At 38.6% G+C, this 15629-nt stretch overlaps 1 protein-coding gene across 2 annotated transcripts in view; it reads left to right on the top strand.

Moving 5' to 3' along the window:
• Positions 1 to 15629, top strand: part of COL15A1 (collagen type XV alpha 1 chain) — a 118535-nt gene that overhangs the window by 42129 nt on the left and 60777 nt on the right. For both annotated transcript variants that reach the window (XM_031049697.2, XM_031049696.2), the window contains exons 8-14: positions 1731 to 1859; positions 2583 to 2609; positions 4226 to 4288; positions 8139 to 8216; positions 10226 to 10288; positions 11550 to 11675; positions 14957 to 15019. In XM_031049697.2, the coding sequence (XP_030905557.2) occupies positions 1731 to 1859; positions 2583 to 2609; positions 4226 to 4288; positions 8139 to 8216; positions 10226 to 10288; positions 11550 to 11675; positions 14957 to 15019 (549 nt within the window). The remainder of the gene's footprint in view (positions 1 to 1730; positions 1860 to 2582; positions 2610 to 4225; positions 4289 to 8138; positions 8217 to 10225; positions 10289 to 11549; positions 11676 to 14956; positions 15020 to 15629) is intronic.

Genomic DNA, 15629 nt, shown 5'->3' with positions numbered 1-15629 from the left:
TATATAAACAGATTTCAAATTAGACCTTTTGAGTGCTCACTGAGTGCTTCTGTATGAAGTACCAAGTGCATCAAGGCAGCTCATTATCACAGTGCATTATCAGGTGATCCAAACAGAAGTTAAACTCTAAAACACACTAAACTCTGGAGGAATCCATGTCTAAAGGGTGTATCACTGGATTTCCTTAGTTGACACAGACTATCTGAAAATGAGTAGTTTATGCAAATTATGTCTTTATAAACCAAAGCTTACTCAAGTTACCATCCAAGAGGCTGATCCTACATTCAATGTCTTGACAAGGGAAAGACCTCATCGATTGTACTGGAGAAGTATCTGCAACTCCTAGTTATTTCTTCAAGAAGCAAGGTATGCTGCCTTCTGACAGCTGCACACATTAACACCTAGAGAGGAAACAAAATTCCACTGAAAAAGCAACTTGCAGCTTTCCTGGCATTCACAGTAAAAAGATGCTTTGATTAATAAAATATTAAGACTGAACAACTCTTTTACACCTAGATGGCCTTACAAAGGAGCAAAGTTGAAGCAAGTCAGCAAAATTGTTTGGCATTCTTCTATTACTCATGTCTGTGTCAGAGCAGTTATAGGAATAAATGCTGTTTACAGCCATGCCCAGCTTCTCTAGACTGCCAGCACACTTTTTTAGAAGTACTCTAGAAAAGGCTGTATCTGGACATCTTTCACCTGTCTGAGATACCTTCCAGAAATCCTGGATAGGCTGTCTTTTAAGTGTCCAAGCAGGAATTTCTTTCAGGATCGACCTGTATCAACAATCCTGTTATCTCACTCAGCTTATGATCTTACACATATCTTAGTTATCTGTGTTTTCTTTCTAACATTTTTTCAGATGGCAAAAAGGTCTTTAATGGTAATAGATTAAATAACCTCTAGTCTTTGGGAACTTTCCCAGAGACAAAACTCAGATCTTTAAAAAATCAGCGAATAGCTCCTTTGCTGAAAGCTGTCATCCTACTCGATGTTTGGATAGTTACTGTATTGCATGCCTTCTAGTTTCATTAGTTACTAAAGAAACTCAAAATATTTCATTGCTGCTGTAAAATGTGAGCAAATCCTAGTGCTTGTTTCAAGATATGATACAAAAATGACTTAAATGTTCCATCATCTATACTGGATTTTAATTTAAGTATGTATTAGTGTCTGAGCTTCACCACTGAAAAGGTTTATTTTGTTCCTTAGGAATTTTCTGCTCTAGCTGGTTGTCCAATTCTACTCTTTGTTACTAGTTTCCTCATTTCCTCTTCTAACACTTTCTTTTTTTAAAAAAATTGATATATAAAACTCTTTTGTTAGAGTTGTGGATCTCAGGGTATTTGTTTAAAGCATCCCTAAACATTCATTTTTAACATTCACGATTTTTTTCCCAAACAGAGTGAGTTTGTGGAGCTGGTCTTTTTCAAACCTACATTATTGATTTAGACTGTGCAGATCTGTGCAGATCTGAAGTTAGACCATGGTCACTTGCGTGTGGGTAACCAGCTCTCATTTTGTCTATCTCAGTGGGCAATTTATTTAAACTTACATGAATGATCTCTAATATGGACTACCTTTGCTGAATGGAGTATGTTGTTTGTATGGTGCCTAACAGGTTTCTGACTGCATTGAACAAAGCAGGAGCTCTAGGAGAGAAGGAAGAGAGAAAAATGGGAAAAGTAATGCAACACATTTTTCATATTTCACATTGTATTGCACAGGGCCAGAGAGGTCAGGCAGGAGAGGGTGTGTCCACAGGATCTCCAGGAATGCCAGGAGAGGAAGATGTGGAGAAAAAAGATCAAGGACCTCCTGGACCTCCAGGGAAACTTGGACAAGATGGTCAGCCCGTGAGTATTTTTTGTCTATTGAAAGAATTCGTATATTTTAGAAAGGGTCACTCATCACACATGCATAAAGAGCCGAAACTTCACAACCTCATACACAGTGTCTTACTTCTACAAGATGGGGTTTTAGCACCACCAGATCAATCCAAGAAGTGTCGTGTCTGCTTGCAGATGTGCCAGCAGCTATAAAAGTGTTGATGAGAGACAATCATCAGAAAGCACAAGGCAAACAGTTGATGTGCTAATATTCATAGAGTAGTACTCTGTGGGCAGCCTTTGCAGTACTGCACCACCCTCCCAGCTGTCATATTTAAACATGCTCAAAGCTGCTGGACTTCAGAACTCCCAAGCCTCCTTCAGTAGCTTCTGTATATCCAGGATGTTTCATATGTCATAGCTTTCTGCACCATCAGCGCAAGATGTATACAGTAAAACATGGATATGCACAGGGATTGGACTAGATGACCTTTGCAGGTCCCTACCAACCCAAACCATTCTATTATTCCATGATAATTCTATAATTCTAAATTATATAGTATTATAAATCTGTATCATTCTAAACAGAGGTGCAAAACAGATCACGCTGTGAGACAGTATTTCTTTCAGTTCTGGTTTGCTGTTTTGTTACTGCATGACACATCAAGCTACAGTTAATTGCTTTTCTCTTTTGTTGCTTCTTTGTCACAATGATCTCTCTTTTTGTCTAACAAGGATGTTTTATTTTAGGGCACCCCTGGCAAAAACGGGTTACCTGTAAGTACTCTTTCGTGCATATTTGGTTAACTGAAGAAAACAAAACAAAACATTTTTTATCAGAGACTCGGCTACATGGAATCTTAAGCAGCAAAGTGTTTTCTCCATGCCCTCTCTTTAGATGGCAGCCCTGGTGCTGCAGCTGACTTCCTCAGGTTGCCTAGAGAGGGGGACTCAGGTTTCTAAGAGAAATTTGTGATTTCCCAAAGAAAGAGACATGGCGTGCTATAAGCAGCTCTGCAAGAGTCCAGATCTGGTGAGTCTGGTTTGGTTTCAGACAGGAACTTCAAAAAAAGGACAAACTCTGATCCAGACCTCTTCCAGGTCAAAACAATGTTCTGCATTGACTCTTCAGACACACATGCTGCCATACTGCATGCTCCTAACCTCAGCTGCTGTTAGCTTTCCAGATGTACCTCTCACCCCTCAAGTCTTGTGCAGTAATTCAACGGCACTTTCCTATCTCTGCGGTCCTCTATTTTACCCTTTCTTCTTTCACATTTGCTGTCATCTTCCTAAAATGTTCCTTCTACTCCCCTCCAGGTGACTCCTATTCATAGGTCAGTTTACCACAAGCTGCTGACAGATTGCATCCTCCACAGTGAAGTATTGCCCAGCAACCCACACAGTAACAAATTCATCTTCCATAAATGTCTCAGATGCTGTTTGCACATCTGTCCTCTGCAGATGCTTTACTACCTGGGTTCTTTGTTTCCTTACTCTTACCTGTTGCTGTCACTTCATGCATCTGCACTATTAAGCTAGTGGAAGTTTTTTCTAGCCAATGATCAGCCTTTATAGGAAGGGTGTGTGTTAAATGTAAAAAAGGTGAAAGTATATAGAAAGGTTATTTGAGATTAATTTCACTACTGAGGTTTAGAATGGAAAATGTGCTAAAATTGCTATGTAGTACCACACATCCCATGTCTCAAAGCATTCTGCTTGGTAGGAACTGGATATATTCAGGTGGGTCAAAGCAAAAAGGATTTCAGTGGAAGGTGGGAACAAGCTAATGCCAATGATATGATTTTGTGCACTCAGGGCAGCAGTTTGCAGTAGTGGCAAATACTCTCTTTTGATTATCACTTCTGTATGAAATTAAAGTAGGCTTCTTCCAAGTAACCATTTTCCCATAATTTGGAAGTTGTTAGGGAATAGGAAGAATTCTAGCCCAGAATTCACCTGCTGAAAGCATACTCAGCAACTTCAGAATAAATGAAGAGTTTCTTATCTCTTAAAAAAGTAAATGGCCAAGAGACAGAAAATTTGAAGAGAACTTTTCAGATGCCTGTCCCTACTTGTTCTAGTGGAGCATTGTAGTTTTTTCAGAATATTTGTCATCAGATCTGTCTGGTTCACTTGTCAAATCCAAATGAAGCCTGCCAAGTCATTCCATCTGTATCCTCCAAATAGGCTTCGCTGCCATTCTGTTGTGGGCAAAGCGTATTTGGTGAAGCACATTTTGTGCACTGCCAGCTGCAAAAGTGTAAGTCCCCTATCTCCTCCCACTGTGCAAAACAAAAGTTAGAATCTAGCAGCCTTATGTCCAGCCTCTGTACAGTCTCTTCAGCCTGCATAAAAGATAATGTCTAATTTAAAATTTTACTTCCTTTTAGGGCAAAAATGGACTCCAGGGCTTGCCAGGACTGAAAGGAAAAGCAGGTGTAAAAGGGGAAAAGGTATGTGTCCTGTTAATAACCAACAATCAACCAGATCCCATTTATGCTTGGACAAGTGCTAATTTGGTGCAGTTTGAGAGAAAGAATAATATTAACAGGGAATCACAGGAAGAATTCAAACATCCTGCTGTTCACCAGTGCATCTGCATGAAGGGCAGCCATAATAGAAAACAACGATTTTTCAAGAACATGAATAAACTTCAGCTGTAGAAAAAGTTGAGCTTTCACAGGAGAGCTAAAGGATATATATGTAACAATAAAGTCGATTGTTGTATATAACTGCTGTGTGCAACTTACTCCTCTGGCTAAGTGATTTAACAGAGGCAATATGGTCATATTACTCTTATGAAATGAACACAATGAAAATAAGAGTTAAACCATCTGAAGTAACAACTTGTATTACTTCCAGGATAAAGTGAGTGATAATGGACTAATCTATCATTAAAGCACATGTTGTACACAAAAATTGGCATTCAGCCAGTAAGCCCAAGTGCTAAGTTAATAACTCATTTCATGTGTTTACCAAACCAGTTCAGGCTTCATAATGCCTCAGCACTGCCCATGAGTAGCATTGTTTGTTAACTGTTCCAGTATACTACAAGAAGACACTGTGCACAGGTTGTTTCCGTTCATTGTAAATGCCCCCCCCCCCCCCCCCCCAGTGCTATTCCAGCAGGCTTTTTACTTTTAAATACTCATCATGTGGATGAGTTGCAGTATAGTTCTCATGTTATTTCATGAAAATTGCACCAAAACCCCATACTCAAAATATTAGCTTTAAACATAGCTGACAGGACACCCAGGGTCAGGTACCTAAGTACTCTAAACACAGTCAGTTTGTTCTACCTAACCTCAGGGCTAAAGAATAGTCCCCACCTTTACTTTACTGATTAGAGCAGGCATCAGAAAAAGAATGTTTTGGCAACAGGAGAAGCTGCTTAGCCACAGTGAGCTAAGGTTATATCTGGAAGCAAAAGACTCCTGTAATTTATTTCTGATAATTTACATGGCAATTTTAATAAGGACATCTTAAACTTTGTTTTCCACTTTTAAAACAAGATTAATATTTTCAAGGGATACTTCAAAGAGGTGTAGCAAATGTACTAAAATATTTAACATATTGAAAAGAGCTAAGGAATACTGACAGATTCATATGCAGAACTTTTTCTTGGTTATAACTTAGCAGACCCAATTCCTGCAGCAGAAAGCAGGACAAGCAAGAAGACACACTGGTCAGAGTGATTTCCTAGGACCTATTATGTTAGTAGGGTGAGCAAAGCTTAAAGAACTGATGTGTGCACACAAAAAGATTCAAACCAGTTATGCTCTCTAAAGACAGTCAGTTCTTTTTCAGCATAATAATACTTAAATTTGAGGAACAATAGCAAGATCTACCTGCCCATTTCTGGTTCTTCTAATTGAAAATGCAAAGGTGAGAATGAATGGGGTGCTATGTATTAGTGCAGAGTAGGGACCTGGCCTGTCACTTTTTCACTGTGGTCCTTGTTTTCCAGGAACCAACACATTGAGGCTAAATAAAAATTATTGCTCAAATTCAGTTAAAGCTCCACCAGCATCAGCTACTCATTTGGGATGTCACGTGTCAGAACAACTTGATCTACTTGTATGTCCCTTCTCGTAGCAGGGGGGTTGGACATGATGACCTTTGAAGGTCTCTTCCAACCTAAATTATTCTATGGATTTGTCACTACCACTTCTCAGTCTTAAAATTTATGGCAAATGAGCCAAAATGTGCATTCACTCACTTAAAAAGGGAGGGATCTCAACCTCATGGAGTTATTTTGAATGGTGTCCTGATCCAAATGGAGACTGCAGGCCTGCTGCTCCAAGGAGAATCGATTCCTAATGGCTCTCCAGTGGGCCTTCATTTATAATCTAAGTTTTTGCAGGTTTTTGTCAGGGCTTTGTCAGGAAGAATGGCAGAGATACAGTGAGATGAGATGCTCTTTGGGAATGGATGCAATTAGGCTTCCAATACATGACTATGATCTAAATGGGAGGGATTTTTCTTCCTTGTAGTACATACATTTGGAAGAATTTGCTTTAAAACAAGCACAAAATTCTAGCAGGAGCTAATGTAGTGTTCACTGAAAAAAAAAAGCAAAGGATATGTTAAAATGAACGAAAAGTATCTGTAAATGATCATGCAGGCAGACAGCGAAAATAACCTGAAATTAACTAAACACATTCTCTGTGAATATGACTGAAGTATCACTATAGGAACCATTTGACAAAGCCACAGGGAACAAAGAAATTAATGAATACGTTTATCTGGCGAATTCTCAAGCATAAAGGGCAAGTGACCAAGAGGCAGGTAAAATTAAGTGTTTCCTGCTATTAGCTGAACACATGCATTTAGAGAACATGAAGTGCTAGTAAGGCCAGATGACAAATTAGCAGGTCAGAGGGTAAAGCATAGTTCAGTAGAGGCTGGCTAACAGTGTTAGTTATGTCTCTATGACTTCTACCCTGTTAAGAGAGCTCAGTGAAAACAGTCTGTTTTCTCTCCTGGTGCAAGATGGGAAAGAGGTCACACCTTACAGCTCTGCAGTGTCAATATGGAGGTCAGCAATCTGTGCTATGTGAAAGCATTGGTAGAGGGAAAGCTGAGCTTTTCACTCCCAGTGTTGAGAGAAGCTCTGGGAATTGAGCAGTTACATCACTCTCTCTTTGCCTCTAAATGTATGTCTTTCCTGAAAACAGGATCACCATGTAGGAAGAATGTCTAAAATGCACATTGAGGAACTCACCAGTATGGTGAACTGTGGTTATTGAGTACCAAATGCAAGAAATGTGAGACAGCTAGGGAGGGAGAAGACACTGCGTTTTCTCCTGGCATTCCCTCCAACAGATGTATTAGGTAAAAAGCAGAATCAATCACTTTTAGAGGTATACAAGACTTCAAAAAATGAAATTAAATGAGTGCCAATACTATGATGAGAACAACATGAATAATAAGCAATCATAATGTTTTGCTCTGCCAGCTACTTATGAACCCATTGCCCTCATTTTAGGGGATATGGATGCATCCTTCTCCCAAAAGGGTTTAAAATACCAAGGCCAAATATTGCATAGTGAATTCTCCTGAAAAAGGCACATAGACAGTTGAGAATGAAAGGGTGCATAATAAACTACTTCCAAATTAGATCAAAACAGTTGAGACAGAACATCAGTCCTGACTTGAGTGAAAAATGCTGGAGTTGAGCAGAAAATTTCATAGAACTTGTATCATAAGAAGAAGCCCTTCAAACTAGCTTCAGCAAAAGGTTAGGGGTGATGTAAGAAAGCCAAAGTAGGAGAGATGGTAGTAATTATGTGAGAAAATTACACAGTTCTGAACAGGACTTTTCATTGTCTTGGCAGTCGATAAAGGTCAACACATGGAATAAACATGACATGGTGGTATTGGAGAAAGTATTGCAGATGGTGCCAGTGACATGAAAAAATTACTTATTGAGGACCATGGTGTGAACACACTTTCTACTTATTTATGGGAGGATGGGCCTAAAATGTACCTTAAAAATGCAAGACCAACGGTAAAACATTCTGACAAGATATTTATACTAATGCCATTAATGCTGCTTGCATGTCTGCAAAATCATTGCAGAAGCTAGAAAGGGCAAAGTCCTTTCTTCCTTTGCCAATACAAAGATCATGTTTCTTGCGAGCTTGTCTTAGAAATTAACAAAGTTAAACTCTGCTCATAGTGTCAAAGCAGACACATTTGTTATTTCTTGTGACTGGAAATCCACGCAGACTGCAGCCAGTGCTGAAAAATCCTGCTCTGCATTTACATGATTAAACCCTTGTTTAAACATTCCTGTTTTAGGGTGATCCTGGTGAGGGATTGCCAGGACCCCCTGGACCACCAGGACCTGCAGGACCATCTGCTTCTTCCAGAGGATTAGTGAGTATTTGAGATTCTCTGTCATTGAGCTCAGTTTACCACAGAGGAATCCAGAATTAAGTAGGAGGCTTCTTCTGGGAAAGTAGCCTGATTGCTACAGAGATAATAATGTTTTCTAAAACACTGGTGGAGAAGTGCAAATAAATGGCTGGCTAATGTGTAATGTTATTTACGTAAAACCCAGTATTCACATTTTAAAAATCCAGTAGATGTGTGTGCTCTCCTAGGCAAGATCAATAATATATGTGAGAACTACAGACCAAAAGTTCCTTAAAAAAACATTATAAATCTGAATTATTCATTCCTTCCCTTTACTCAACACAGAAATGGTTCGACAGTCACTTACATTTGCTGTCATTAACTACTACAGCACATACCAGCATGGTTCACAGCATTTATATGTTGAATGTTCAGTACTTAGGCAATGTTAAAGAATATGTTTCAGCTTCATCTCTTTTCTGTACTTGGAACTTTCCCACTGTTTCCATGAGTATGCATGTATATGCAGCTTAAAAAGTATTTTCAGTTCATGGTGTGAGACCTTATTTTACACATAGACACAGCCCACCACTAACAGCAGTGAAGTCCTGTAGTGGACTTTTAAACAAAACTGTCATACTGGGTGAGTATATAACAAGATAGCTTGTAACATATTTCAGTGGCCAAACTGGATTATGTGCTTCCCTGATCTAGGGTCTGCTAAATTATACCAATCTGGTTTTGTAGCATTGAAGTAGAGTAACAGTATTACAAAGGCCTGCACTATTTAGCCTCCACTGATCCTGACTTCAAGACAGCTTCAGATCACTAGGACAAGGTCCTCCAATCCAACACCTTTTCTCACCCAAAGATTACTTCTTTAAATGTAGCAGTGAACACCAGGTCCTGCACCACCTTTACTCTCCTGTTGTCTGTGATAGCAAGATTCAACACTTCTTATTCTCGAGTGGAGGAAGTCTCAGTGCAGTCGTGAAATGCATCCCTTACTCCTGGGCTTTTGAATCATTAGCTTTGGTACTATTATAACTGATTCGGGTACTAGCTCTCTGTGCACTTTGGGCTGTAGTTTACAAAGCATACACAGCTATGAAATTCATCAAGAACTTGCAATGGGAATCTGTAATTAATTTACTTTTATATGAGATGACATTTCATTTTGAAATGTGGTGGAACTCACATGTAAAAAAATCTTACTTCAACAGCCAAGTTTATTGCACATCTTGGTTTATTCTTTAATTTTTCAAATTATGAGTTCTGTGAAGCTTTCATAGCAAGTTCTATAAAAATGGGTACCTGGACTTCATTTCACTTTGCTATATATACTATGCCGAGAAACTGCAGGATGGCAAATTTTTCATGAATAATACTTTTTTTTTTGGAGGTTTTTTAAAAAAAAATGTTGACAGTATGTATGCTGCCTATAGTTTTCACTTTAGGTTCCACAATATAGGAAGATTGTTGAAAGCTGAAGAAGCTTGGGTCTATGAGATTGTCTTATAGATGAGTACAACTTGATTGCAATACAAAACCCAAACTTTTTTCTAACAAAATATTTTAGAAAATGCTTTATTAATTTGCCTTTATAAACTGCCTCTTTCGGTTCAAGTTGTAGGAATCTTTGAATTTGGGTTTTGACCTAAGAGGCATAAAATCTAGGAAACAGTGGCTACTTGTTTAAGCAGGTAGCACCACACAGCTCAGTGTCATCGGCAAACTTGCCAAGGGTCACTCAATCCCACTGTCCATGTTGCCAACAAAGATGTTAAACATGATCAACCCCAATACTAATGTCTGAAGGACACCACTTGTACTGATCTCCACTTGGACATCGCGATGGTACAAAACACCAGAAACAGGGCTGAAATTTTTTCTTGTATTACAGTTTTCACAATTTATGACAGTCTGCTGCAGGGATATAGACTATAATTGTATTTGCTGTAACTGTCAAGTGATATTTTCATTTGCAACTTTAGAAACAGTATTTTAAAATGGAATTCTCCTAATTTCAGAATAGACTGGAACCTGAAGAATCGGGTTCAGGAGACATTGGTGGAGAAACAGAGATTTTAAGAGTAAGTATATATTGATGTTTACTTCTCATTAACATAATAAAGAGGTTTTCTTTCCTCATCCAGATTGTAGAAGGTCCATTTCACAATGAAAATTTTGTACAAGCTTAATTCACAGCATCCAAAAATGCTTTGTAGGGTTTCATATCAAGATCTGAAAAGGCCTAAGTGTATGTGAGTGAGGAAGAAGTATGAGAAAGAAAGAGGACAACAAAGAAGTAAAAGCAAGAGGACTTTTTAAAATGGGAACATGCTTTTAATCTGATTCTGAGAAGACAGTAAAGAGGAGAGAGATGGGAATTACACTGTTCTTTACTTCCTTCAATTTGTAATACCTGTTCTAAAAAATTAAGTATGTCTGTATGAAATATTTTACACTAAAACTTCCACTGTTGATCCATTTTAATAGCAATTTGAACTTTCTTGTATCTGTGCCCTTGTGAAGAATTTTAACACTTTCACATGAAGGCTGGGTAGCAGGGAGAGATGCTTTGGCTTAGTGTATGTTAGTGAGATTTTCATGTACATGTTCCTGAGTGAGGTTCTCTGGGCTGTGTAACATGGGATACAGGACTTCTGTTCCTGGGAAAGAGTGCCATGCACCAAAATTTCAGACTGTTCACATTTGCCTGCTAATGCACTCAGTAACAAGGATGGACTTGCACATGAGAAAGAGTATTTGTAAACATACTATTTCTCCTCAAGTAACATATTTCATTCATTTCATTAAATTTAAATGCTTGTGTCTACACAGGAGAGATGTTTGGAGCAAATGCCATTTTTACAGCACTAAGCATGGTGAGATCTTGACCATCAGTACACATTCGCAGTGCTGCAGCAGTAACATCGAGAAACACTTTGAAATAAACAGAGAAAAAACTAACTGATTCTCTGTGCTCAATAATCACTTGATATCATTTTGGTTAAGCTAAACATTAGGTCAATCACCAGTATATCTCAAAGGTCTTTACAGCACTAAGGAGAGCAGAGACAAAATTTTTTGGTTTTTAACTTCATGCTTCTTGTGCATGCCATATTGTGAGGTGGAATAATTCAGAGAGCAAGGATGGAGGAGGTCAGTGTGACACTAGGTGAAGTGTGCATCTGTGAATATAAAATTGGTTCTTAATGAAGCAGAAGGCGGACGATAACTCAAGCTGATAGTTTTATGAATCTGAATAGTCTGTGTGAACTTTTCCTCTTCCATATATATACAAATGAACCTGGCTAGGGTCATTTTTAACAATGATACTGATTTTTCAAGGGTCCTCCTGGGCCACCAGGGCCTCCCGGACAGCCTGGTCTTCCAGGAAATCCTGCACCTGATTCAAGTGTAGGACCTCCCGGGTCACCAGGGGAAGATGGAGCTTCTGGTGAAGAAGGTCCTGAGGTGAGTATCCGTTTATGCACAAACATTAATATTGTTTCTGTCATACAATGCTAGGTGCTAAGTCTTACAGCCCATATAATTCTTAATAATATTGCAGAATATTTTTAATTTAAGAGCTTGGATTTTATGCATACTTTTTATAAAAAAAAATAACAAATGTCTAGTTAACCAAAGCATGTTACTCCACAGCAGGATGTACATTTGGCAGACATACTGGCGAATCTGGACCAGAATAAATAAAAAGTAAGGATGCTTTTGCAAACACTGCATAAGGCTAAGGATTACTTTTCCTGTTGTGCTTTCCAGAAAATGAAGTTTGCTAAATCACTTACCTAATCTGCAGGGAATTTTAAGCATAAATTTAATTAAATAAATTTCTTCCTTCAGGAAATCTGCTCCTTCTTCTTCAGATACATAGAAACACTCCCACTAAGTGCTGTGAATACTTCAGACTAAGAGAATGGCAGGTGCTAAAGACCATGGCACTGAAACAGTTTAGGCATATGCTTCATTGTAACTTTTGTCTCACTTTAAACATGAACTTTCTATATATAACTTACTGTAATATAACTAGGAAAAAGGCATAGCTTTTCTACATAAATGCAAAACCCAGCTAGTCTTTCCCTGCTTTCAATTAATTACCTTACTTTGAAATTTAATTGTCTGAAGGTAAGCTCTTTTGTCACTGAATGAGTGGCTTAGACCTAGTAAAAAAACACATCCTCTGGGATCTAGGTGAGTATCAAGAGTTCTAAAAAGTCCTGCAGAGACTTGTAATGAAAACGCCTATTTTGGAAACATTTCTCAGAACCACAGTATCTTCAGAACCACAGTATCCTTAGAGAATAATTATAGGTCTTCTGCTGTCTAACGTAAGTTCAGTGTTGATCCCCATTGCTCATATGTTCAAAATGGGAAAGCATTTTTTAGTGAAGACTCTTAACATCTTAAGGCTTATTATCAGAAGCAGTCTGCGCCATTGTCGTGGTTTAAAACCAAACTGCACAGCTCGTTCACTCACTCCCCCCCTTGCTCCCCCAACTCCCAGAGAGTTAGGAAGGAGAATCCAAAGAATGTAGCCCCCACAGGTTGAGATAAGAACAGTTTAATAGCTAAGGTATAACATAAATCACTACTGCTACTACTACTACAAATAATAATGATAAAGCAAATAACAAATGAAGAGAATACAACACCTCACCAGCCACCGACCCATAACTCACCCCACCCTACCCGACTGAGCACCGACCGATACCTCCTCCATCCCCCCAGAGCTTCAGCCCCTTCCGGGTTTCTCCCGGTTACATCCTGGGTATGACGTGCTATGGTATGGAATACCTCTGTGGCTAGCCTGGGTCAGGTGTCCTGTCTCTCCTTCCTCCTAGCTTTCCCTCCTCCCTGACGGAGCATGAGGCTCAGAAAAGGCCTTGGACAAACCAAACATTTGAGCAGTAACTCAAAACATACTTGCTATCAGCAACTGTTCTCAGCCCGAAAGTCAAAACACAGCGCTGCACCAGAAGGAGAAAAACGACTGCTACTGCTCAAACCAGGACAGCCATGACTAGGCACGTTTTCCCATGTTTTTTTTTTATGTTTAGATAAAAATTCTAAAAAAAAAAAGCAAACAAAAAAAAACCAACGAAGAGTCTAGGATCAGTAAAAGCAAAATTTAATGACTGAAAAAATTTTTGAATTGTAACCTTCATTCAGTAACACATTGAAATAGTTGTGTAATTAAATTCAGTTGCAAATCCTAATTTCAGAGTAGTAGTCAATTACTTGAAGTTGTGTGCAGGCTGAAGTTCTTTCTAAATCAAGAACTTTGTGACTTAACATCTCTTCTGATGAGAAGTGTAATGGAAATGTTTGGGTAAAGGCTTCCCTTTGCAATGGGAAATATCGCTTCCCTAACTGCTCCACATTGCATCTGATCCTGATGTGATATTGATGTTATTAAACACTTATTTCCTAAATGCTACATGAAACTGAAGTGCTTCATGGCATTGTATATAGATATTTTCTATGGTAATTTTTTAAAAGTAGTTCACAAATGAAAGAATACACCCTGAAGCGAGTAACAAATCTCCAAGTGTTGCTTGCTAGCTACGTGACAGAGACTACTCAAAAACTATAAAGGAAACAAACAATTTTGGAGCAATGAAACTTAAAATTGCTAAGCAGTTATGGGAAAATTGTCGTTAAAATTTAGAACAATTACTGTTGTTAGCCCAACCTCTCTTCTAATTTTCCTGTGTCTATGCAATAACGGCAAAAAACAACGTGGTTGTGCTTGAAGCATACTGAAAATATTTCCTTTTCATATTGAAAAGAATTGATTAATTATTTTATCACATACAGTGCATCCAAAGGGAAAAAAGGAAGAGGGAGGAGTTAAGGAGTACAGGGAAAATGAGGCATTTGTGACCATTCTGAAAATACCAGAGGAAAATAATGTTTTCCATATCCTTCTGCAGCCATACATATCCTTCCCTATAATAGATGAATAAATAAATGGATAAAAACTCTCAGAGGCCAGAATGCACACCTGTAAACTTAATGAAAGGCTCTCAGAGCCAAATTGAAAAAGCACAGACCATATAAATATGCGTGTAACTGTTCCCTTTCTTGCATGCATAGCTACTGAGGGCTGGACTTCAACACTTTACAGATTGACTGGTTGACCCTACAAAGCCATTTTTTCCTAGCCAGACTGTTCACTCAAATGCATGCTAAGTCACGGATACAACACAGTGGAGAACTAAAAATACATTTCTCAAGGCAAAATTAAAGTGAGGGACACAGAAAACCTGGTCCACTTTCTGACTTTGTCAATACCAACATTTTCTCAGTAGTCCTCATCTGACACTAAGGTTGCCAAAAGTGTGGATGGCTGATGTGCCACCATCACCCCGTCTGTAGTAGTATTGTCAAAACCTGCTTGGATAACCCCATTATTTTTCATGCTAACTGTATAATTACATCACACTTGTTTGTATTATTTTTTATTATTTTGTCATTCATATATACTTTCATATATATATATTGTTTGAAATATATTTAGATATGGTTTTGATACAAAACAAAACTCAAAAGACAAGAAATACAAATGACTGATAGAACTTAATGGTGTTATATGCTACCTGGTGCTGCACATTAGTTTTTTATAATGCCGTATCATCTGTTGACTGAAAATACTTACATACATGTACTCTCAAGTGGCACCTGCTTTAGATTTACATCTTTATACTTTATAGATTTACCCTGTTTTACATCTACAGGGTCCTCAAGGTCCTCCTGGTCTTGATGGAGTGGCTGGCCCACCAGGAAGGAAGGGAGAAAAGGTAAGTCTGTCTTGCTCCCACTTCAATGGAAAATGTTTGTCAGCTCTTGGCTGAAAAAAATCATAAATAATTGTCCCTGCAATGCAGTATTGGCTGGCTTCAGTTGGTTTTAATTGAATAGAGCTGCTAATAGCTTATTAGAATGTATCCCAAAAGGCGTATTCAGAAATCCAGAATTCCCTGTTGGGTACAGTCTCATTTTCTGCAGCATGCAGTATTCAAAATTCAATATGAGCTACTCTGGGGGAGAAAGAAAACTCCAGCTAGTCCAGACTGGGACAGACTGACAGCATATTCCTTTGTGGCAGCCCATGTTTGCCATAACTGCTGACTACTCCACTGCTGCTACCCCCAGCTAGGATATGACACTTCCACATTTGTGGCAGTTTCAGCCTTCCTTCAGCTCCTAATGAGACATTTCAGGATCCTAACCTGGCAGCCAAGGGTTATGTAGTTTTCTGTTCATTTGCTGCACTATTTGGCTTCATGCATGATCAGATGAATACTTAGCCAGAAAAAGGGGAGGAGTGGGGAACATATAGATGAAAGCAAGGGATCGTAGCATCCAGGAGACAGATTTTCTTGTGTTGCCATAGAACCAAAAACTATA

Source organism: Melopsittacus undulatus, chromosome 1 (genome assembly GCF_012275295.1).
Source record: "Melopsittacus undulatus isolate bMelUnd1 chromosome 1, bMelUnd1.mat.Z, whole genome shotgun sequence".
NCBI classification, from domain to species: Eukaryota; Metazoa; Chordata; class Aves; order Psittaciformes; family Psittaculidae; genus Melopsittacus; species Melopsittacus undulatus.
This window is presented reverse-complemented; position numbering and strand designations above follow the sequence as displayed.